This window comes from Magnolia sinica, chromosome 13 (genome assembly GCF_029962835.1).
Source record: "Magnolia sinica isolate HGM2019 chromosome 13, MsV1, whole genome shotgun sequence".
Taxonomy (NCBI): domain Eukaryota; kingdom Viridiplantae; phylum Streptophyta; class Magnoliopsida; order Magnoliales; family Magnoliaceae; genus Magnolia; species Magnolia sinica.
The window spans coordinates 33,181,699-33,206,884 of NC_080585.1; the positions used below are offsets into that span (position 1 = coordinate 33,181,699).

Here is a 25,186-nt window from a genome sequence, read left to right on the forward strand (position 1 = left end):
CGTACATGCGTCATCCTGTGGATTCTTTTATGTGGAAGTTTGTAGATAGAAATTTTAGTGATTTTGCTGCGGATCCACGTAACGTTCGGTTGGGACTTGCAACAGACGAATTCAACCCTTTTGGGCATATGAGCATCCCATATAGTTGTTGGCCTGTTATGGTTGTTCCATAAAATCATCCACCTCATTTATGCATGCAGAAGGAATTTATTATGTTAACACTTTTAATTCCCAGAAAAAATGGTCCAGGGCATGACATCGATGTATATTTACAACCATTAATTGAAGAATTAAATGAATTGTAGAAAGGGTCGATAACATATGACTCGTTCGGGAAGAACAGGTTTACAATGAAGGCGATTTTATTATGGGCAATACATGATTTTCCACCCTATGGACATCTTTCTGGGTGTAGGACATGAGGAAAGTATGTATGTCCTGTTTGTAGTGAGGAGACTGACTCTGTTTGGCTAAAACATGGAAAGAAGTTTGCTTATATGGGGCACAGAAAATTCCTCCCAAGAGCTCATATCTTTAGGAGCCAAAGATCTCAATTCAATGAGAATTATGAAAATTGGCAGGCTCCAAAGCATTTGTCTGGAGAACAGGAATTGGTTAAAATGAATAATATACAAACCAAGTTTGGAAAGTATATAAGAAATAAGAGGAAGGATAACACGGATGAGGAGTCTAACCTTACAGCTTGGTCGAAGAGATCAATCTTCTTTACATTGCCGTATTGGGAGCATATGCCCATTCGTCATAATTTGGATGTGATGCATGTCGAGAAAAATGTTACTGAGAACCTTATTGCAACAATCATGGACATGAAGGACAAGTCTAAGGATGGTTTACAAGCCCGTCAGGATCTTATGGCTATGAAGAAAAGATCAAAATATTGGCCAGAGGAAAAAAAATGGTAAGTTGTTATTGCCTAAGGCTCCTTTCACATTATCCAGATCTGAAAGAGAACTCATTTGTCGAACCTTGAGTGATTTGAAAGTTCCGAGAAGGTATAATGCAAACTGGAAACATCATATCAGTATGAATGACTATCATCTTGAGGGCCTTAAGTCACATAATTATCACATTCTAATGCAGCAGTTACTACCCGTATTATTGATACATTCATTCAAGAAAGAAAAGTCATTGCACGCCGCCATTATACAATTGTTAAGATTCTTTAACGTCATATGTTCTAAAGAAATTCATCGTATGGAGCTTCAAGAAATGAAAAATAAAATAGTGGAAATATTATGTGTTTTCGAAAAGTATTTTCCACCATCATTTTTCGTTTCTATGACACACCTTGTTGTGCACTTGGCGGAGGAGGCACAAGTTTGCGGACCTGTCAGATATCGATGGATGTATCCTTTTGAGAGGTAACTTTAACTGTTTTAATTTACTAACTTTGTCAAAATAGCTTATATTATTTCATCAATACCTGATTTTAATATTTAGCAGGATGATGAGAACATACAAGAAGTATGTGAAGAATCAAGCTTACCCAGAGGGCTGTATTGCGGAATGCTACATTATAGAGGAATCTATGATGTACTGCATGGAATACTATCCTAATAATACAATAGGAGGTCATAAGTAAGGACTAAAAATATTCAATGATGATAAAAATGCTGGTGATTCCCAGAATGATAAGAAAGGAAAAGTTTATGATCTTACTACAGTGCAATATCAACAAGCACGTAGATGGGTTTTGCAACATCAGGTTGAAAATCATCAATGGGAGGAGTAAGTTAATGAAGTATATTATTCTTTTTTTATATTTTTAAATGGCTTATGGTAATAAACATTATTTTATATATATATATATATATAATTGTTATGATTTGGAATTTGTACGAAGTACCAAACTACATCCAGGGCCAAACATGTACGGGACAAAATTGAAAGGATAATCTGTCAGCAGAAAAACTAATGGAATACATTCCTTAGTTAAGACATCAACTACATAATCAAGAAATGTCTCAATTTAAGAGAATTGTCGATGGTCCTGACTTCAAATGCATATCATATAATACTTACTCAATAAATGGATATGTTTTTAGCACTGCGAATTCTGAAATGAACAGAACAACATAGAATGGTGGAGTCTCAATGAAAGTGCTAACTAGCTTCAGGGCAAGCGCCAGGGATAGGAATCCTATAGAAGAAGAAGTCACTTATTATGGCATCATTAGATAAATTCTTGAATTGAACTACTTCGACTTCAATGTAGCACTCTTCTACTGTGATTGGGTGCATATTGAAGATAAATTGAATGGATGTTTCATAGATCCCGAAACAAATTTGATATTTATCAATCTAGGAAGGTTTAGACGGAACTTAAAGGAAGACGATGAGCCGTTTATTCTTGCATCTCAGGCAGCTCAGGTCTTCTACTGTAAGGATCCAACTAGAGATGACTGGCATGTTGTACTGGATGCTCCTAAGAGATTGACGAAAGATGCATATGCATTTGAAGATCCACTTGAGTTTGAGGCCAGAAGGAATGTAGGTTCTTCAGCACTTTCATTAATTGATGATTTAAATGAAGAAGATGAAGATGTACAGGAAAAATCATGGGTAGAGAGTGAGCCGAGTACCTCACGTCATAGGAAACGGAAAAGAAACTAACAAGATTCAAATCAGTTTGAAAGTGAGTTGAATTCTATTTAGTAATGAGTGTTACAATTTTTTAGCTATCAAAATATTAATAGAATATCAATTACATAATAATGAGATATTGTTTTATTTTATAAAATTGCAGGAATTATGTCGAATTTTGGTGGTTCATCAGCTTCAGCCCAAGGAAGCAATACAAGGAAGAGACTTGAATTAAATGAATATAAACAACCAGTCGGAGAAACATCAGCTCCTTTCAACACATTTTTAGGGCAACTTAGCAGGACACATTATCCAATTTCATTTGCTGATTGGCACAAAGTGCCTGGTGCAATTAAAGATAATATCTGGTCTATGGTTTTGGTGAGCATGTTTGTTCTTGATTTTATTTCTAATTCTTACTCAATAAGATTGTTTGATTATTAATTTAATGAAATAAGCCACATACGACATCGATGATGAGTTAAAAGAATATGCATTTTCAAAAGTAAGCAAAGCTTGGAAGGTATGGAAATACAATCTGCGAAAGGAATATGATAAATTTGATAATGATGTAGAAAGAAGAAGAAATTGTCCCATTGGTGTGAAGCAAGAGGATTGTGACATTTTCATTAATCTACAATCCATAGAATTATTAATCAATCTTCGTAAGAAGGGAAAGACTTCCAGAGCACAAGTGAAATGCCCTCACATGATTGGAAGACGAGGTGTTGCTAGGACATTAGAGAAAATAGTAATTTGTACTACATTTTTTGACAATTTAATTGATGAATATAAATTCTTGTTGACTAATTTGCTTATATAATTATAGCTAAAAGAAAATCCAAATATTATCATCACCAGGACCGACTTGTTTGTCGCCACTCATAGCAGATCTGATGGGTTTTACCCAACATAAACACATCTTGAAACAGTGGTGAGAATAATTTTTCAGTTTTTAATCATTTTTTTATTTAAGTACAATGAAGGATTTATTGTAACAATTATCTTCTAACAGGAAAGAATATTATCGATAGCTGGCAATGATCCTTCCAGTAAGCACAAAGATTTAGACCACAACCCAGTTTCACAGGTTTTCCATCAATTCTACTCACTTTACATATATTGTCGTTGGTTGTAATAGATGATATCAATGTTCGCACAGTAGAGTTGTTTAATGATGACAGGACATTTGAAGATATTCAATTGGGTGAAATTGTTGGTTGGCCCAAATTCCTGATGAGAATTTGAATATTCAGTAGTTTTGTTTAACTTTTTGAACTCTAGGACATATTATATGACGAAAACTTGATTATTCACTAAAATCCTTTTTTGATCAAGTTGTCTTTTTTATTTATTTAATCTTTAGCATCTTTTTTATTAATTATGGCTTGTTGTCATTTGTTTTTTATTAACCAAGTCACTAAAGGATTTCAATTTCAAATGTAACTGAAGTATTGACAGAACGTTGTCTCTTGTTGCAGTACGAGATGTAACAAGAATATACATTGAATGTGTATTTAAATTTTTTTAAATGCACCAACCAGAAACGATTTGAGACGACGTTCAATGATACTTTGTTAAATATGAAATTTATGACCTTTAGTAACTTGGTTAATTAAAAAGAACTACGTAGTGGCTTGATCCCAATCTGACTTTTTGGGTACGTAGGCAGCCGTTCGTAATGTACTAGAATATCTGTGCAGCCACAAATCTTTTTTTTCCTTTGAATTGTAACAGACTGTATCGGTTGCATTTTTCTCTGTCATACAGGTTGTAGCTATCAAAGATATAATATCACCTCCTTATAGGGAAACATTTAATGATGTGTACAGGTAAATTCATTTTTTCTTATTCCTTATATTGTTTTCCAATTATATTTGTGTTGGTTTCAGAGTACAGGTAGCAATAGAAAGTGTTGGTCGATTGTGGCTTATAGACAAAGGGAAGAGTAACCAACAATACGAATATGGGAGGCCTTCCCCAGGTATCCAAATGCTTTTAGATATAATTATGTTATTTTTAAATGTATTAGATCGAAATTGGTGGAGTAGACCCGGATGTGCGTCTGAGCTATCCGGATATTGAACCGGGGTCCCTGGAAGGTGAGAACCGCTATTATAACCATGATGAAGCTGTCCATTTCCTATGGACAGCATTGGAGTGGCCTGGCCATTTGGACAGGTCATATTTATGTATTTACTCGAAATTGATGGAGCAGACTCGGATGTGCGTCGGAGCTATCCGGATGTTAAGCGGGGGTCCCTTGAAGATGACAACTGCTGTTATGACTATGATGAAGCTGTCTATTTCCTATGAACAGCATTGCAAGGGCCTGGCCAATTGGAGCAGGCCGTGTTTATATCTGTATTTACAGGGACCACACCCTTAACCTATAACCTAAACTTATTCTCAAATCTCAAAACCTATAACTACAACCTAAACCTATAACCCGAACCTATAAACCATAACCTAAACCTTAACCTAAACCTAAACCTAAAACCTAAATGTATTCTCAAATCCCTAAACCTAAACCTACACCTAATCCGAATCTCAACTCCCTAACCTAAACTTAAACCTAAACTTGAAAACCAAAACCTAAACCCGATCCCGAACCTGAACCCGATTTCCTAAACCTAAACCTTAACTTATTGTCAATTCCCTAAACCTATAGCTTATAACCTAAACAAAACCTAAACCTATATCTAAACCTAAACCTAAACCTATAACCTATAACCTAAACCTAAACCTAAAACCTAAATGTATTCTCGAATCCCTAAACCTAAACCTATACCTAATCCTAATCTCAATTCCCTAACCTAAACCTAAACCTAAACTTGAAAACCAAAACCTAAACCCGAACCCGATTTCCTAAACTTAAACCTTAACCTATTCTCAATTCCCTAAACCTATAGCTTATAACCTAAACCTAAACCTATAATATATAACCTAAACCTAAACCTAAAACCTACACCTAATCCTAATCTCAACTCCCTAACCTAAACCTAAACTTAAACTTGAAAATCCAAACTTAAACTCGATCCCAAACCCGAACCCGATTTCCTAAACCTAAACCTTAACCTATTCTCAATTCCCTAAACCTATATCTTATAACCTAAACCTAAGCCAAAACCTAAACCTTAACCTAAACATAAACTTAAACCTGTAACCTATAACCTAAAACCTAAATGTATTCTCAAATCCCTAAACCTAAACCTACACCTAATCCTAATCTCAACGCCCTAACCTAAACCTAAACCTAAACTTGAAAACCAAAACCTAAACACGATCCCGAACCCGAACCCGATTTCCTAAACCTAAACCTTAACCTATTCTCAATTCTCTAAACCTATAGCTTAAAACCTAAACCTAAACCTATAACATATAACCTAAACCTAAACCTAAAACCTAATGTATTCTCAAATCCTTAAACCTAAACCTGCACCTAATCCTAATCTCAACTCCCTAACCTAAACCTAAACTTAAACAGGAAAACCTAAACCTAAACCCGATCCCGAACCCAAACCCGATTTCCTAAACCTAAACCTTAACCTATTCACAATTCCCTAAACCTATATCTTATAACCTAAACCTAAGCCTAAACCTAAACCTTAACCTAAACCTAAAACCTAAATGTATTCTTAAATCCCTAAACCTAAACCTACACCTAATCCTAATCTCAACTCCCTAACCTAAACCTAAACTTAAACTTGAAAACCAAAACCTAAACCCGATCCCGAACCCAAACCTGATTTCCTAAACCTAAACCTTAACCTATTATCAATTCCCTAAACCTATAGCTTATAACCTAAACCTAAACCTAAACCTAAACCTAAAACTATAACATATAACCTAAACCTAAACCTAAAACCTAATGTATTCTCAAATCCTTAAACCTAAACCTACACCTAATCCTAATCTCAACTCTCTAACCTAAACCTAAACTTAAACTAGAAAACCCAAACCTAAACCCAATCCCGAACCCGAACCCGATTTCCTAAACCTAAACCTTAACCTATTCTCAATTCCCTAAACCTATATCTTATAACCTAAACCTAAACCTTAACCTAAACCTAAACCTAAACCTATAACCTATAACCTAAACCTTAACCTAAAACCTAAATGTATTCTCAAATCCCTAAACCTAAACCTACACCTAATCCTAATCTCAACTCCCTAACCTAAACCTAAACCTAAACTTGAAAACCAAAACCTAAACCCGATCCCGAACCCGAACCTGATTTTCTAAACCTAAACCTTAACCTATTCTCAATTCCTTAAATCTATAACTTATAACCTAAACCTAAACTTAAACCTAAACCTAGACCTAAACCTATAACATATAACCTAAACCTAAACCTAAAACCTAATGTATTCTCAAATCCCTAAACCTAAACCTACACCTAATCCTAATCTCAACTCCCTAACCTAAACCTAAACCTAAACTTGAAAACCAAAACCTAAACCCGATCCCGAACCTGAACTCGATTTCCTAAACCTAAACCTTAACCTATTCTCAATTCCTTAAACCTATAGCTTATAACCTAAACCTAAGTCTACACATAAACCTTAACCTAAACCTAAACCTGTAACCTATAACCTAAACTGAAACCGAAAACCTAAATGTATTCTCAAATCCCTAAACCTATACCTAAACCTAATCCTAATCTCAACTCCTTAACCTAAACCTAAACCTAAACTTGAAAACAAAAACCTAAACTCGATCCCGAACCTGAACCCGATTTCCTAAACCTAAACCTTAACCTATTCTCAATTCCCTAAACCTATTGCTTATAACCTAAACTGAAACCTAAACCTATACCTTAACCTAAACCTATAACCTATAACCTAAACATAAACCTAAAACCTAAATGTATTCTCAAATTCCTAAACCTAAACCTACACCTAATCCTAATCTCAACTCCCTAACCTAAACCTAAAACTAAACTTGAAAACTCAAACCTAAACCCGATCCTGAACCTGAACCCGATTTTCTAAACCTAAACCTTAATATATTCTCACATCCCAAAAACTAAACCTACACCTAATCCTAATCTCAACTCCCTAACCTAAATCTAAACCTAAACTTGAAAACCCAAACCTAAACCCGATCCCGAACCCGAACCCGATTTCCTAAACCTAAACCTTAACCTATTCTCAATTCCCTTAACCTATTGCTTATAACCTAAACCGAAACCTAAACCTATACATTAACCTAAACCTAAACCTATAACCTATAACCTATAACCTATAACCTAAACCTATAACCTAAATGTATTCTCAAATCCCTAAACCTAAACCTATACCTAATCCTAAACTCAACTCACTAACCTAAACCTAAACCTAAACTTGTAAACCAAAACCTAAACCCGATCCCGAATCCGAACCCGATTTTCTAAACCTAAACCTTAACCTATTTTCAATTCCCTAAACCTATAGCTTATAACCTAAACCTAAGCCTAAACCTAAACCTTAACCTAAACCTAAACGTGTAACCTATAACCTAAACCTAAATCTAAAACCTAAATGTATTCTCAAATCCCTAAACCTAAACCTACACCTAATCCTAATCTCAACTCCCTAACCTAAACCTAAACCTAAACCCGAACCCGAACCCGATTTCCTAAACCTAAACCTTAACCTATTCTCAATTCCCTAAACCTATTGCTTATAACCTAAACTTATACCTTAACCTAAACCTATAACCTATAACCTAAACATAAACCTAAAACCTAAATGTATTCACAAATCCCTAAATCTAAACCTACACCTAATCCTAATCTCAACTCCCTAACCTAAATCTAAACCTAAGCTTGAAAACTCAAACCTAAACCCGAACCCGATTTCCTAAACCTAAACCTTAATGTATTCTCAAATCCCTAAACCTAAACATACACCTAATCCTAATCTCAACTCCCTAACCTAAACCTAAACCTGAACTTGAAAACCTAAACCTAAACCTGATCCCGAACCCGAACATGATTTCCTAAACCTAAACCTTAACCTATTCTCAATTCCCTAAACCTATAGCTTATAACCTAAACCTAAACCTAAACCTAAACCAATAACCTATAACATAAACGTAAACCTAAAACCTAAATGTATTCTCAAATCCCTAAACCTAAACCTACACCTAATCCTAATCTCAACTCCATAACCTAAATCTAAACTTGAAAACCCAAACCTAAACCCGATCTCGAACTTGAACCTGATTTCCTAAACCTAAACCTTAACCTATTCTCAATTCCCTAAACTTATAGCTTATAACCTAAACCTAAACCTAAACCTAAAACCTAATGTATTATCAAATCTCTAAACCTAAACCTACACATAATCCTAATCTCAACTCACTAACCTAAACCTAAACCTAAACTAGAAAACCCAAACCTAAACCCGATCCCGAACCCGAACCCAATTTCCTAAACCTAAACCTTAACCTATTCTCAATTCCCTAAACCTATAGCTTACAACCTAAACCTAAACCTAAACATAAACCTTAACCTAAACCAATAACCTATAACCTAAACCTAAACCTAAAATCTAAATGTATTCTCGAATCTATAAACCTAAACCTACACCTAATCCTAGTCTCAACTCCATAACCTAAACCTAAACCAAAACTTGAAAACCCAAACCTAAACCCGATCTCGAACCCGATTTCCTAAACCTAAACATTAACCTATTCTCAATTCCCTAAACCTATAGCTTATAAACCTTAACCTAAACCTAAACTTAAACCTAAAACCTAAATGTATTCTCAAATCCCTAAACCTAAACCTACACCTAATCCTAATCTCAACTCCCTAACCTAAACCTAAACCTAAACTTGAAAATCCAAACATAAACCCGAACCCGATTTCCTAAACCTAAACCTTAACCTATAACTTAACATAAACCTAAACCTATTACCTGCACTTATAACCTAAACCTATAACTTAAACCTAAGCCTAAAACCTAAACCTAAACCCAAAATCGAAATGTATTCTCAAATCCTTAAACCTAAACCTACACATAATCCTAATCTCAACTCCCTAACCTAAACTTAAACCTAAACTTGAAAACCCAAACCTAAACTCAATCCCGAACCCGGACCCGATTTCCTAAATCTAAACATTAACTTTAACCTATTCTCAATTCCCTAAAGCTATAACTCATATACTATAACCTATAACTAAAACCTAAACCTTAACCTAAACCTATAACCTAAACTAAACCTTAACCTAAACCTAAACCAAAACCTATAACCTAAACCTTGACCTATAACCTATATAACCTATAACCTAAACTTATAACCTACAACCTAAAACCTAATCTTAAACCTAAACCTAAACCTATGACCTAAAACCTAAAACCTAAACCTAAACCTAAAACCTAAATGTATTCTCAAATCCTTAAACCTAGACCTACACATATTCTTAATCTCAACTCCCTAACCTAGACCTAAACTTGAAAACCCAAACCTAAACCCAATTCCGAACCCAAACCCAATTGCTGTAATAATGTAGCCCAATCACATGGCAAGAAACAAGAATGTATCCCTTTTAACACATGCCCCTTTTTACAAAGCTTTAATTTTTGCTGTTGTTTCTATTAACTTGAATTGTAGCACAATCACATTGCAACAAACAAAAATGTATCCCTTTTAACACATGCCCCTTTTTACAGAGCTTTAATTTTTGTTGTTATTTCTATTAACTTGAATTGAAATACTTTTTTGCATTATTTGCTTGCATTAGTTTTATTTTAATGATCAGTTTTATTTTAAAAAAGTGCCCACTTTTTTGGAAGAAGTTTATGCAATTCTTTATGATTCTGAATTATAATGTTTTGTTGGTTTAATATTTTTTTTCAGATGAAAGACACAAAAGAAAATTGTTGCTGATTTTTTTCCTTTTTTTATTTATGATGTTAAAATTATATGTATTTATGCGTAGATGAATGTAATGTGGATAAGATTTTGTGTTTGGATGGATGTAGTTTATGTTTGGATGAATATAGTTTATGTTGGATTTACGTAGTTTTGGTTTAGATGAATATGAATGTGAATAGGATGAAATATATTATATAACAGGTGTATATCAGAAAGAATACGATGAAATATATTGTAACAGGTGTATATTGATCCTCTCAAATTTGAAAATATATTTTAAAGGCTCATAAGGGACGGTCCATGACAGTCCTTTTTAAGGACGGTCTATGGCCGTCCTTTGAAGGCTCATAAGAGACGGTCCATGACAGTCCTTTTTAAGGACGGTCCATAGCCATAAGAGACGGTCCATGATAGTCCTTTTTAAGGACGGTCCATGGCCGTCCTTTGAAGGCTCATTAGAGACGGTCTATGACAGTTCTTTTTAAGGACGGTCCATGATCGTCCTTTTAAAGGACGGTCGATGGCCGTCCTCTGAAGGCTCATAAGAAATGGTCCATGACCATCCTTTTTAAGGATGGTCCACGACCGTCCTTTTTTTGTCAATAAGAATGACGGTTTTTGACCGTTCTTTAAGTAATACAACACGTCAAAATTTCACGACCCATGCGACGGTCCATAACCATCCTTTTTGGTCATTTGAGACAGTTTTGGACCATCTTTTTTTAGCAGTTTTGGCGTAGTGCCCGCTACGTTGGGTTGTGCAGCCCGGAATTGCGAAAAACCCCTGGATCGATGATCGTTTCCCTGTTTTAATTTCGTTTTTACTATAAATAGTAAGTTTTAGTTAGATTATAACACTTCATCCGTCGGGCTTTAGGAGTTGCGCCCAACGTGAAAAGAGCTTAGAATAATTAGGAGAACGATTTGGTGAAGCCAGATAGGACACTTACTATTTTTGGCCGAAAACCTTGCGCACTAGTAGACATCAGACCGTCTATAAATAGTAAGTTTACTATTTATAGTAAGTCGCGGATTCTAGGATTTTTAGTTGTAGTTTGATTCTGATTTCTTTCCCATTGCTTGGTACCCCTATTTAAAGAGTTGTGAACTCGTTTTTATTGATTCATTAATTAAGTTCAAATTTATTAGAATTTCTTTCTATTTCCTGCTTTCTTTCCTCGTGGATTCGAGAAGTCTCTGTGAAGAGTCCAGAGAAGTTCCGTGGATTCGGAATAGTTATCCTCTTGAAGAAGACAGTGCTCAACCTCACGTCCTCCCCTACATCAACATTTTACCATGCATGTGATGTGCCAATCAAACTGCAGAGAGCCAACACAATAATTTGGTGCATTCCTCGGTAAAACATACCTTGCTTGGAAATTCCTTTTTTTATCCTTGATTATCAGAGCATAGCCATCCCTACACACAGCAGACCCCATTCACGAAGTCTTTCCACATACAACAGATTATCAGATTAGACATCCCTACAAACAGCAGCCCATTCACATCATATCAGAGACAAAGAACAGAGCAGCACATCACTCCACAGCGGCTCATCTCGGCAACCATCTATACTGCTCCATAGTAGAACAAAAAAGACCAACCGTCTGAACAAAAACCATTCGCATCATTTCCAAGGGTGTGCGAGTATGCTGAAAGACCGGTCCTATTTTCTTGTACATACATTATGCATCTGCATTAAACAACTTTAACTCTATCATAACTTAAGTAACCTATTTTCTTGCTATTATTGTCTCAAAATCAATGGTTACTTCATTTAGCATATTTAAGAGCTCATGATATATCACAACTTGAAATGTAATAAAGACCGAAGATTTAAAAAAACATAATAATAATAATAATAAATAAATAAATTCTTTTCATTTATATGCTTTTGTCTCTTCTACTGAAATTTACAAAATCCTCTTAAATCTTTACGGATATCAATGTGAACGTTTACACAATATTTATACCCAATTACAAATCAAACCAAATATCAAGTTACTGGCAAGTTTCCTAGTGACTTAACCCAAATTGTCTGGTTAAGTTGACTCAGCCAAGTTTTAAGGTGCCCTAGAGAGTTTAGAACTATGCTTGGGTTCCAAATGAGCCTCAAGTTGATAAATTTAATTAGGTTGGTTCCAAACTTACCACCTTTGGCAACTTGAATTCCTTTTTATTTTTTTGGTTTAATGTTAGATGAAGCCATTCTAAGCTAAATGAAATATTTAAATCATGAAAGAAATGTCATTTGATGATTTTACCAGACATGGTGTACTGTGTGACAGTAGCATAACACTTCAAGATCACTGAAGATAGAGGTCCGAGTTCAAGCATGGCCTTTCATCAATATAACATAGTCCATTCCCACTTTGCCCACTAGATAAGCATCAAGTTCCAATCCGAATCCATCCGGCTAGCCAAGTTCCCATTCCTACATAGTTAAACAAGGTTCTCTTGTTGGGTATTTATGCATATCCATACACCCGCCTAACAAGCTACTCTTGGGCCTCAAAACTCACGCACAAGCCCACACAACAAGCCTTTTACCTTAGCCAAAATCCAGCCAAAGTAGGTTGGACACAGACCATGCCTGGATTATACATGTAAAAATCAGGTTGTAGCTAGAGCTATGTGTTCTACCCAATTAATAATTGAGTTCTACAATAACCCCAAGTCCAGATTGCTTGCGGCTGGGTTTGGACTATGGCTGCAACTTGGGTATGGGTCAACCCAAAACCAATTGATCCAACCCAAGTTCAGGTTAGGTTGGGTCTGGCTGTCCAGGTCCTCGGGTTGGGTTTGCATTAAGCAAATTTGGTTTGGGTTAAGTCGGGTTGAGCACCTTGTGCCAGAATTATTTAGTTCAATTGGGGTTTAGGTCCTCTTAAGGTCAGGTTGGGCTTAAGTTTAACCCTCAACCTGACCCAACCTGCCAACCCAGTCTGGACATATCCTAGATGTGATTGGGTTGATCTTGTGTACCAGAGCTTAGGCCACCGACTAATTGGATCGTATTTGTGTTTGCAGACTCAAGGCCTAGGCCAGCCTTACCTATTGAGCATTTGTGGACCGGAGCCTGAATTATGAAATCATGTTTTTGGCTGGGCTAGCAATAAGATACTTAGCTGTTGCGCTGGAACCCACGTGCTTCAGCTTAGCGGAGTTGGGCCTATTGGCAACTCTAATGCGCGGTATGTGTAAATTGATCTGGACCATTAGATATTCGTTAGTGATGTCTAAGGTTTTGTATGCATGTAGTTCACCTTAGCTGTGGTAAAATGTATTTAGTTTTTGTTTCCAGATGAAGGGCTGAGATCTTGCACACATTAGCAACATGGTTGTGTAGGGCACTTTCGTTTGGCTTGAGCACATGAACGAATGTGAATAGGGTTCCTTTCTCTCATAATTCGTTTTCCCTCTGTTGCGCCTAATGCGTAGGATTCAGTGATCCAGACTATTTATCCGTGAGTCCCAGCAGGGACGAGGTGTGCTGCAGAAATCTTCCACAATGAAAGATCCTAACCGTTCAATCTTTGGACCATCTTTTGTTGAATGTGAACAGTTAGTCATTCTCCCATAACTGTCATTTTCTAGGCCATTGATCCATGGATCAGAATCATCCAATCTACAAAGTTTTGGAGCTGTTTATAATGAATCTATAAGATCAACGGTTTGGATCATGGAACCCTAACGGATGAAGAGCATTCAACCGTGGGGAAATTATTCAAATTCCTGATGTGCAGGAAATGCCGTTGCTTTTAAACGAGGAAAGAAATGAGAAAGACAGGAATGCCTTCACTTTAGACCGACGAAATTTCAAAGGAAATAGAAGGGGCCATTGACACCCCTTCACAAACCAAGTGTGCGCATCTGAAACAATCCAAACCGTCCAAAATATGTGTCTGTCCTCAGATGGTGCATTTCTATCAAATCCAAATCTCAGCCTAACAGGCATTTGCTCGTTGAATTTGAACGGTTGGATTTTTTTATGTTAGGCATTTTTTACAGTACTTCTCCAACAGTAAAATTTAGCATGAAACAATCCAAGTCTCATGTGGACCACATCACGGGAAACAATGTTGATTGAATGCCACCATTAAAAACTTCTTGCGGCCCATAAAAGCTTTGCATCAAGCTGATATTTGGATTTTTATCCTTCATGCAGGAATGTATGATCTAATCAACAGATTAAATGTCAAATAAACATTAGAGTGGGCACTAGGAGGTTTTTAATACTGGACATTCAATCACTACTGTTTTCCTGTGGTGTGGTCTATATGAGATTTAAAGCTGTCTCATTTTTGGGGTAACACCCTTAAAATGATATGAAAAAAAATGTTTTCCTGTGGTGTGGTCTATAAGAGATTTAAAGCTGTCTCATTTTTGGGGTAACACCGTTAAAATGATATGAAAAAAAATGGATGGATGGCGTGGATAAACAGCATAAATCATGTTGAGGCCCACAGAACACCGGCCAGTAGCCAACAGGCGAGTGGCAGCGTCACTACCCAAACTGCATCCCATAGGACTAACATTACACTCAAGCAGCATCTGACGGACGTGGCTTTAGTGGATCCTCGGATTCACAGAGGACAGTGTATCACAGAGGTCAAATCTCCACGAGAATAAAGGGCTAAATGTTACAAGTACTTGTCTATTTTTAAGTGGCCCCACATACACAACCTTGTGGAGTCCACAAACCACACCAATCATGTGGCGCAGTTATTGTCCACGTATCAAGGCCCTTAGGGCCTGTTTGGCTGGACCGATCCCACGGAGGGATGGGATCGCGTTATCCCAGGGTATGCATGACGAGCCAAACAGACCCGGTGAACTTATCCCGGAATATAAGCAATCCTATGCATCCTAAAACAATCCACTGACATCACCATCGTTACCTTAAAATCAATCCCATCCCTTGGTTGGACGGATTGGAAGGTAAAATCCCGAAATATGCCAGGCATGCCAAACAAACCCAGTGAACTTGTCCTGGGATATAGCAATCCCATGGATCTTAAACCAATCCACTGACACCACCATCATTACCTTAAAATCCATCCCATCCCTCCTAATCCCATGGGATTCGCCCAGCCAAACAGGCCATTAATAAATATCAACAACCATGAATTCGGCTTGATTCCAACCAACAAAAAGAAAAAGAAGAAGGAAAAAAAAAAAGAGCTTCACTGACCATTGGGCTCAAAGAGTACCTTCATTGGCCCACTTGAACTTCGTGCTCAAGTGGGCCTGCTTGACTTAGTGCTCACGAAGGTTTGCATGTGCATCCGAAATTATGTTGACTGTCCACCACGGATCCAGATGAAGGTATTTCACACACACACAATTGTGCATTAAGATTGCACTCACCTATGTATCAGCACTGTCCACATTTGGCCAGAGATGGGGCGCAAAATGCATTCAATCTACATATATTTGAAATGGGCTCTATTTATAGGCTGTCAATTATATCCATTAAAAATCGTCTTCATGCCAATAAAGAAAAGCTTGGATCCAAACAGTTAGATTTGTGGTGACTGCTGGGAGATTTGGAAGAAATGCCACCTATTTATAGACGATAGTCCCTTTTAATTCCTTCTCCAAGTGTCCATTTCTCTTAAACTCACGGCCCATTTGGGCCTGATTTCTGGATAACGTTGCGTCTTACCTAATCCTACACAACAGGTGAAATGAAAGACTTTGGTGGGCCCTTCTGCATATCACTGTGAACATGCATCAAGATTGTTAAGTACCTGATCTAGCTATTCATGTACAGCTTGTAGGGGTGTCAATGGTCCATGTTTGAGCCCGGCCCGTCAAGCCCAACGGTGAATGTTCCTAATCCATCAACTGATCAGGTGGGTCGCACGTGCATAAAGAAATACATGCTGCCTAACCAATGTCTGGAATGGATATCTTCACAGTACACATTAGTCAGGCTACTCAGCATGCGGATTGTGTGCTGAGTAAATTCTGTGGTGTTCATTGCAATGTATTTGTTCTATCCATGCTCTCCATCCATTTTAGAAGCTTATTTTAGTGCATGAATCCAAAATTGAGGTATATACAAAACTCAAGTGGACCACAACACAGGAAATAGTGGGAATTGAACACCTACCGTCGAAAAATTCTTGGGGGCACGTAAGTTTTGAATCAAGATGATACTTGTTTTGTTTTTTTCCTTTCATCCATGTTGGCTGACCTCTGAACAGGTTAGATGACAAATAAACATCATTGTGGGCTATAGGAAGGTTAAGGTGGACGTCATTATCTCCTCTATTTCCTGTAGTGTGGTTTACTTGAGCTTTTGATATGCCTCAATTTTGGGCTCATGCTCTAAAATAAGCTGATAAAAATGGATGAATAGTGTAGATAAGACACATCATGGGGGTCCAATATGTCTGTCGGGCAAACATGGTGTGTATATTTCATTAGACCGGTGATTACATGTGATTCAAAATGATAAAATGAGGATAAAAAGATCAGCAAGATAAGGCATGAACTTCGATGTTTTGGGAGCAATTTTATATGATACACATTGTTGCAGCGGAACTGAGTTTTATGAGGCCGATCCTTTGTATGTACGGTGAATATGATGGTTACTAGGTGATGACTGCAATAAATTTTTATTGGGAAACCACACACTTTTACATAGCATTTGCAAATTAATGAAATTAATAATATAAAAGATTTAAAAGATGAAAATTACTTCTAATACAAATAAGTAAATCATCAAACATTAGGATGTAAGAGACATCAAGATTGTGAAGGAAAAAACATCGTGACTTAGTTCGGCACAAATCTATCATAATAGAAATAATGAAAGTATAATCATCAAGACACAACAATACCCAAGCTATGTTACCCATATATAAATTACAAGCAATAATGAAAAATTAATAATTTTTTCACCAATTAGAGATTGTAGAAACCCTCGACACAATCCTTGGAAAAGACAATCGATGAAGCCAACGTTGTAAATGGACTGTCATGAACTCGGATACAAAATTTTCAGTAGTAAGACACTCTTGATCTTCTTCTCTTATAAAACTACAATTTTCTCTTCTCCTTCTCTTTTTCTCCAGGAAAGGAAAAACACCCTTTGAATTGCTAGAATCTCTCTTCACAAAAGCTCATTTTATCTCATTTTATTTAGCCAAAAGACCAAAATACCCCATTAAGGTCATATGGACAAAAAACTACTTAATCCACACATGTGGGTCCCACCTCTACGCGACGATGCACTCCGAAGTGGTTGGGTGTTGTAAGTGTCGTAGACAATTCATACACTCGCAGATTGCCAATGTTGGGGGACATGAGATAAGAGAAATGAGCCAGGTTATTAGGGCTGCATGGTTTTCCAAACGTTGCATAGAGAGAGATGGGTTTGGGGGGCTATTTTGTTTTTCCAATGCAATAGAGAGAGTTATGCAACAATCAGTATATCATGATTTCGGAAAAACAATGATTTGGATAGAACTTTTCTCTCCTTTTCAGAGTTTGGATTGTTTCGGTAAAACTCCCTAAGCCACTTGTATGGACGGGATGAACGCAGCACAAACATGACGGTGGCCCCACAGAGCTTCAGGTTGGAATCAAACTTGGTACCCTAAATGTACTGAGGAAACTCTGTGGGGGCAAACCGTTATTTCGATTTATGTATTTTATTCATGCCGTCCATCCATTTTACTAGATAATTTTAGTGCATACGCCCAAAATTGAAGCATATTCATTTCTCAAGTGGACCACACCATAGGAAAGAGCGTGAATTAAACACTTGCCGTTGAAAACTTCTTGGGTCACTAAAGTTTTGGATCAAGCTGATATTTATTTTTTCCCTTCATTTATTGTTTGTGTCACCTTATGAACAGGTTGGATGACAAATAAACATCACTATTGTCACTTTGAAAGTTTCAAGGGTGGGCATCATCGTTCCCACTCTTTCATGTGGTGTGGTCCACTTGAAAATTTTAAATTTTAGATTTTGGGAATATGTCTTTAAAATGATATGAAAAAACGGATGGATGGCATGGATAGGACACGTACATCCATGGTAGGCCCCACAGAGTTCACACAGTACGCAATCCGCTTTCCTTTGGGTTACAACCTTACAGGCAAGTTGCTTCCCACGCTCGTCTGATCGGCACAAGTCCGGAAGAACCTGAGCAACGACCGAAAAGATGGACAGCCACTGTTGCTTCTCCTCGAGAGCTTCATGTAGGCGCACGTGACCTGGAATGGCAAGGGAGGGGAGATTGTTCTTAAGATGCGATTTGAGGAAGATCGGAGGTCAAGCATTTTTATTTTTTTTTCCCTTTGATTCATTTAATTTTTGCGAAATCTATTAACCGGCAATTAAGTCACTTTTACCGATGAAAAATTTCGTCGCTAAAAGCCTTTTTTTCCCGGAAATTCGACTTTTGCCCACGAATGTTTTCGTTGGTAAAAACTTTTACCACAACTGTTACGTACGGAATATTGTCGTAACGTTTACCTACGAATTTTTTCGTAGCTAAAAATATACCACTCTTTTCTTCTTTACAGGTTTCTTTTTTTACACAAAACTCCTGATATACCCCTGTTATAATATATTTCATCATAATATACACCTGTTATATGATGTACACTACCGGAAAACTGGGAAAGGGCTGCCACCTGCATAATCATTCATTCATTCAATTACAATCCTTCATTCAATCAATTACGATTACAATTACAATTATAATAATGTTGAAAGTACAAATCTTAGTAAGTCTGTGTGCACTCGCATATGGCCAGGTACATCCTTCATCCTAGCCTTTGGCTTCATTAGATAAATTTGCTCAACTTCACCCTGAAATTTCAATGATAAAGAATTGAAAGAGAAGATAGATTTTGATGGTATGATATTTTTTTTATAAGTAAATAGGCCTTTTTCAGCCATCAGCCCATCACCCACCTGAAGAATCAAAAACCGATTGTTGTCCAAGTCCACTCCTTTTCCCTTCAATTCCTTAGTGACCTCTGTAAAATTACTTCTACGGTCATTTATGTAGTACTTTGAAGAGTTGTCTAGAAATGCAACTCTGATAATGACGAAGTCACTTCCTGCAACAGCTTCATATATTCCATCATCCTACAAATAGTCATGGCATTCATAAATTGGAATGACCATTAGGGGAAAAAAAAAAAAGACAAAGTGAAAGAAGTGCATCCACAAGTAGTGATGTTGGTGGAGTTTTCCTATTTAGTGTGCTTCCCTTGTGATTGGGTAAACACCTTTTATACATATTTTTCTCTCACTAAGACAATGTGTATTGACATTGAGAAAATACCTGCAGGCGGCGTTGCAAATTTAGATGCGTTTTGGAGAATCTTCTGTCATCCAGCATTTGCTTCTTTAGTGCAAAACTACTTGAATTATTATTTCTTTATGATCCATCCAGGTATAGGCCCAATCAGCATATTCCCAGTTAAATGCCTAAATGAAGGAAAAAGAAAAAAGAAAACAAAAATACAGAAAGAAAATCCCTACTTCATTGTTATCAAGGGTAAGCATTGACCTAAATGGCAAATTTTTTCCTTTTTTTTTTTTTTAAAATATTCATTTACAGTTAACCCCATTTACAGGCATCCAAAAGACCCCTAAAAGTTTAAAATTATATTCGTTAAGGTGTAAATGATTTGCAATAGTTATCACCGGAAACAGCAGAGCCTTGTGTAAAGTCTGATACATTGAGCAAAGTCTGCTACATTGAGCATGATAAAAGGAAAAACAAATCTCAGCAGAATAAACTAATTCAAGGTAATTACGAACCATCAACTAAAAGATGATTTTTTAGAAATTGAAACGGGAACCGAAAAAATGACAAAATGACGAAAAAAAAAAAGCCAGAAAAGAATTCAAATTTAGATACAAATGACAAAACAGAATACATTTAACTAAAACATTATAACATGGATTCATGCTTTCAGGCGATATATGGAAATACATATATCAATATGCGGGGTGGGACGACTCTAAATTTCTAAAATCCAAGGTTATATCTCATCCATGGGTCAGTGTTCATGTTTAGTAATATGGTTTTTTTCTAGAAAGAGTTCACACTTGACATAATGTGCCAGCCTGTCCCGAGCCTGGGCAAAGAAGTAGGGTTGATGTAAGGCAAACAACCAGTTATGGAACTTTTGTCAAGCAATGGAGAATTCCTATTTTGAATATGATTGGAAAAACTGGATTCATCAAAATTAACACATAGAGCTGGAACAAGGATTTGGGACCCTATAAGTCTTCAAACTGAACTACATAAAGAATGTCAATGGCAGATGGCACTCACCAACCATTCCTTATGACCTTGGTAACCTTCCTGGTTGAGCCTCTTCACAACGATAACCATGCCAATGCCAGATTTTGTTGCTGAAACCTTGCTGCTTGAACCACTTAGATCATTTCCAACTCTGTTAACATACTTCAAATTGACCCCTACACAAACCAAGAACAGAAACATAAAGCATGATCAAAATCTCAACTTCAGTAATAATGAGTTAAAAAAGGTCACACTTGTGAGTCGGGTCTAGTTTTCAAGTCAACCCCACCTGGCTGAACATCAAGTCAAGTCGAATTTTTGGGTTTTTGAACCATGAGTAATACCATTGGCACTGGTCATAATCTAATCGCTACAGAAAATTTTGAAACAAAAACCCCCCCCCAAAAAAAAAACCTGAAATGAACTAATAACATTAAGTTCATTGCTTATAAGAGGGTACGGTATCTAAAAAGGTTTGAACTTTCTTACCTGCATTGTGAGTGTTCCTGGATTGTTGTCTTCTTCTCCATGCATAAGTAAAATCAGTTTCTTGATTTTGTTAGTTGACACAAAGGGGCTCATCTCAACATAAGTAAAATTGGTTTCTTGATTCCAATCCATTTGATGTGTAACCCATTTTGTTAGTTGACACAAAGGGGCTCATCTCAACATATATATGGATAGATTAATGGTAGCGACATAACATTGCATGAGAAACCGCCTGCAACGTGTTTGACATTTTTCCCAAACCAGAGGACTCTGATTCCTCTGTAGCATCACTGAATTCAGTGCTGGGAGAAGGCAATTGGTGTCGTGAGATTGGTGGTTCTGGCTGTTTGCAATCGGATTCTAAAGTAAGTATTTGGAGTATTTTCCTTGTAACGGTTCCTTTGATTTTCCTATAATTCAATTAGAGGCCCCTTAATCACTTTGAATTGTTACTAGTGACTGTTAGAATCTCGCAATACAAGGCCCTCATGGCCATACTGCCAACACCAAATGGTCGTTTGGCAGTTTGGACTTGTAATATATTTAAAATTTAAAAAAAAATTTAAAAAAAAAACTTATAGAAGTACGAAGACAGGATGTGAAATCCTTGAGATTGTCATTCTATCAGCTGTGTTTGGCAACTGGATTTTCAGTATGTGGAAACCCTGAAATTATGTTTGGCGACTGTGGATTACAAAGAGAGAGAAAGCCATTTAAAATATGACCAATGAAGTGGACTGTGAATCCTGTGATCTTGCAACCCAGCTTTTAAAGAGGAATTGAAAAGTGGCATTTTTGAGGCCTCCCACATTCCAGTGGCAAAACACAAGATTTTGGTCTGGATTTAGGCCTAACAAATGTGAAATGATCCCTGAATACGTCACTGGGTATAATTTCTTACTTAAAATTTTAATATCTTATATTCTACCACTATTTTTAACTATCAAAGGAAAGATTAAGTCGAGCTTTACCTGATGATATGATAAGTCCAAGAAAGAAGATACATCTCAATCCAATTGGCAGATCCATCCCATTTGAGTGTCTATGTTACAATATACTTATAGAATCTAGATCCTCTGCTTGCTACAAGCAGGAAAATCCTGCTTGTTACAATGTAATTAGAATACATCATCACACACTAGCAATGTTGACAATTTCAGCAATGACGTGGACCAATCACGATATTGGAAAGCAGGATTTTCTTACTAGAGGCAAGCAGATGATCTGGATTCATACTTATAAAGTATCGTTAATTTACTCAAAGTTGGGTAAAGGATTTAAGTAGGGTTGTACATCGAGCTGAGTTAAGTCGAGGTGGGCCAAGCTTGACTTGACTCGTCTGCACTCTCCACGAGCTCGGCCTTGAGCTTATCATTAGAGCTTGGCTTATTTGCTAACCTTTTGAGTCGAGCTCGAGGCGAGCTTACCTCGAGTCAAGTCGAGCCTGCACCGAACCCAACTTGTCATGCCCCGAAATCTGGGTACAGAGTGTGCAACTTCAGACCCGAGTTTCAGTTCTAACTCATATACAAAGTGTACTAATTTGATACCTTGATCAGTTTAATCAGAAGTGATAATTACATTTATTTTAAGTTCCACCACAACTTCAATCACACATACATAACACTTAGCACTAATCAACTAGGCATTTATAGATCTTGATGACTATTAAAATAAAATAAACCTTAAAAATCATTCATTGATTATATTATCATGCTATAAATACATTTATTCCATACTAGTATTGTTTCAATGAAATAAATACAAACAATTTCTTAAAATCTCAAAATTAATACCGATATACATTATATTCTAATCAAACTATTCTAGTAAATAAATCACATAATCAGAAATTGTCTAATGCCGCTACTTCATCTTTAGACAAGTATGGCCACATTTCATATGGGTTGTGTTCAGGTGCGGTGGATCCTTCCAATTCTTGCGCTACATCATCTACTAATGACTCGTCTGTACGATTTTTCCATCAATAAAATGGTAAGCTGGCCAGGCTTGGTGAAATAATCCAGCATAGTTCATATCATAGCAGTTAAAACAATACAAAGTACTAAATGTAAAAATGTATGCACAATGATATGGATGCAAATAGTGTATGAATGCATTAAATGGTATCTGCTTATGTTGGAGGTCGTCAACCTACATCCACCCATTGGGTAGGATTCCACCTTTCGGTAGGCTTGTACATAACCCGCATTTGGTAACGCTCTACCATGATCGATATTTCTTCCAGAGAAGGCCCCTACAATCGACCATGCATTATGTAAATGTAATGAAAGATGGATGATATATGAATGCATCTTTTTCATAACTGTCATGGATACTTATCTTAATAAGTGAATTTAACTTACAATTATTATCATTCATGCAATTTGACACAAATTAGCATATAATTTACCACATCATACAATATTAAAACAAAACACTTAAATCAGTACATCAATCATTTAAACCATTGCAAATAATTTATTTTCAATTCCAGTGAATCATGAGGCACGTTGGGTTACTTACTTGAGTCTTGAGATGTTATCACAAGTAGCTAGAGTTGTTGTTGTGTATCTTGAGTTGGCAGACAGTCTGATGATAATGGGTTTCCTAACTTGAATGGTTGAGATTGGTGATACATCAAAGGGCACTTGATGAATGGCTTGAATACCCGAATAGTTTGAGTGGTTGGATTTATAAGAGATAGCCTTTGTTTCTGAGATATGAGGAAGGTGAGAAGCGTGACATCTTATTTCTCAATTGAAGAAGGTAAGGGTGTTGGAAATTCTATCAGTGCCTGTTGTCCACTACATTATATGGACAGTTCTACTCAATTGGTTGTGAACCCACTACAAGTGGTTTTATAACTTGGAAGTTGAAGAAAAGAAGAAATAGGAGAAGCAGTTGAGGAAGAAGGCGACATACGTAGAAAATGGGGAGGCTGGCTTGCCAAAGCAAATCTTTCGTAGAGTCTTCCTTACAACCATAAAATCAGGTGGGGTCCACCATGAGAAATCCACCCCGATCACTTGTTTTGCCAGATCATGATTGGACACGAACACAAAAAATAAGGTGGATCAAAATCTAAGTGGGCTATAGAATATGAAAAATGGTAGGGAAATATGTACTGTTGAACCTCCCTGCTACTCACGTTAACTTTAAGTTTTGTATGGGCGAATGATAATCGACTAGACTTTTGAAATGTTTTTTATGGCTGGATGGTTATGATGCAGGGGTGGATGTTTGGACAACCTCGGTGGTTTGATCTTGAGTTACCGTTGAGTGGTTACTAATTTCAATAATGTAGATGTAGTTTGTTGGATTATTTCGAAATGGATGGTTGTGTTTGTGGGTTTAGAATGATGTACGAACTAGATTAATGGGATCTTGGGCTCCAGCCCCTAAAGTAGATTGGGTTTGGTTGGCAGGTCCCGGTCCTCCAGCACGACTTGCATAGCTCCCACACCGAGAAGATAGGTACACGTTAGACAGCGTGGGTTGCTTGGTTATCCTAGCAACGTATTTTGCTCTCTCTTTTATTTGTCTTTTTAGTGGTGGACCCACTAGAGAGGTATTCAGAGATATCCACACTGATATTTTGTTTTGTAACATTAAGTTAGAGTATAACTCAGAAGAAAGGCAGATTTATAAACCAGGTGGCATCACTAATTGATAGTTTATATTGATGGCCCTCGTAGTATAGAGGATTGAAATTTGAAAACGGTGGATGAGCGGTGGAGCTTGGTGATCTGACAAATTGATGTGTGGCTGAGACTCTAGGATGGCTGGTGTTAGAAGATTGGCTTGGAGCATATCAATGGGTCCACCTATTGGACTGTTTGGATAGCTGCTCCAGATGATGGGTAATTGGATCCACTGCAAAAACGTCTAAACGATAGGTAGTTTAGATTCACCACAAAATCTGGCATTTAAAAAAGTA

At 36.9% G+C, this 25,186-nt stretch overlaps 2 protein-coding genes across 3 annotated transcripts in view; one reads left to right on the top strand and one right to left on the bottom strand.

Annotated features, from left to right (window-relative positions):
• The window catches only part of LOC131223503 (disease resistance protein At4g27190-like), a 126,407-nt gene that overhangs the window by 79,851 nt on the left and 21,370 nt on the right, over nt 1-25,186 (top strand). The window lies entirely within an intron of this gene.
• On the bottom strand, nt 19,129-21,392 carry LOC131223507 (structural maintenance of chromosomes protein 4-like). Its single transcript, XM_058218944.1, has 5 exons — nt 21,247-21,392; nt 20,784-20,933; nt 19,786-19,861; nt 19,410-19,586; nt 19,129-19,304 (listed from the first exon to the last, which is right to left on the bottom strand). Exons 2-5 carry the CDS (start codon nt 20,792-20,794, stop codon nt 19,191-19,193), a joined length of 378 nt encoding a protein of 125 aa, XP_058074927.1. The 5' UTR covers nt 20,795-20,933; nt 21,247-21,392; the 3' UTR covers nt 19,129-19,190.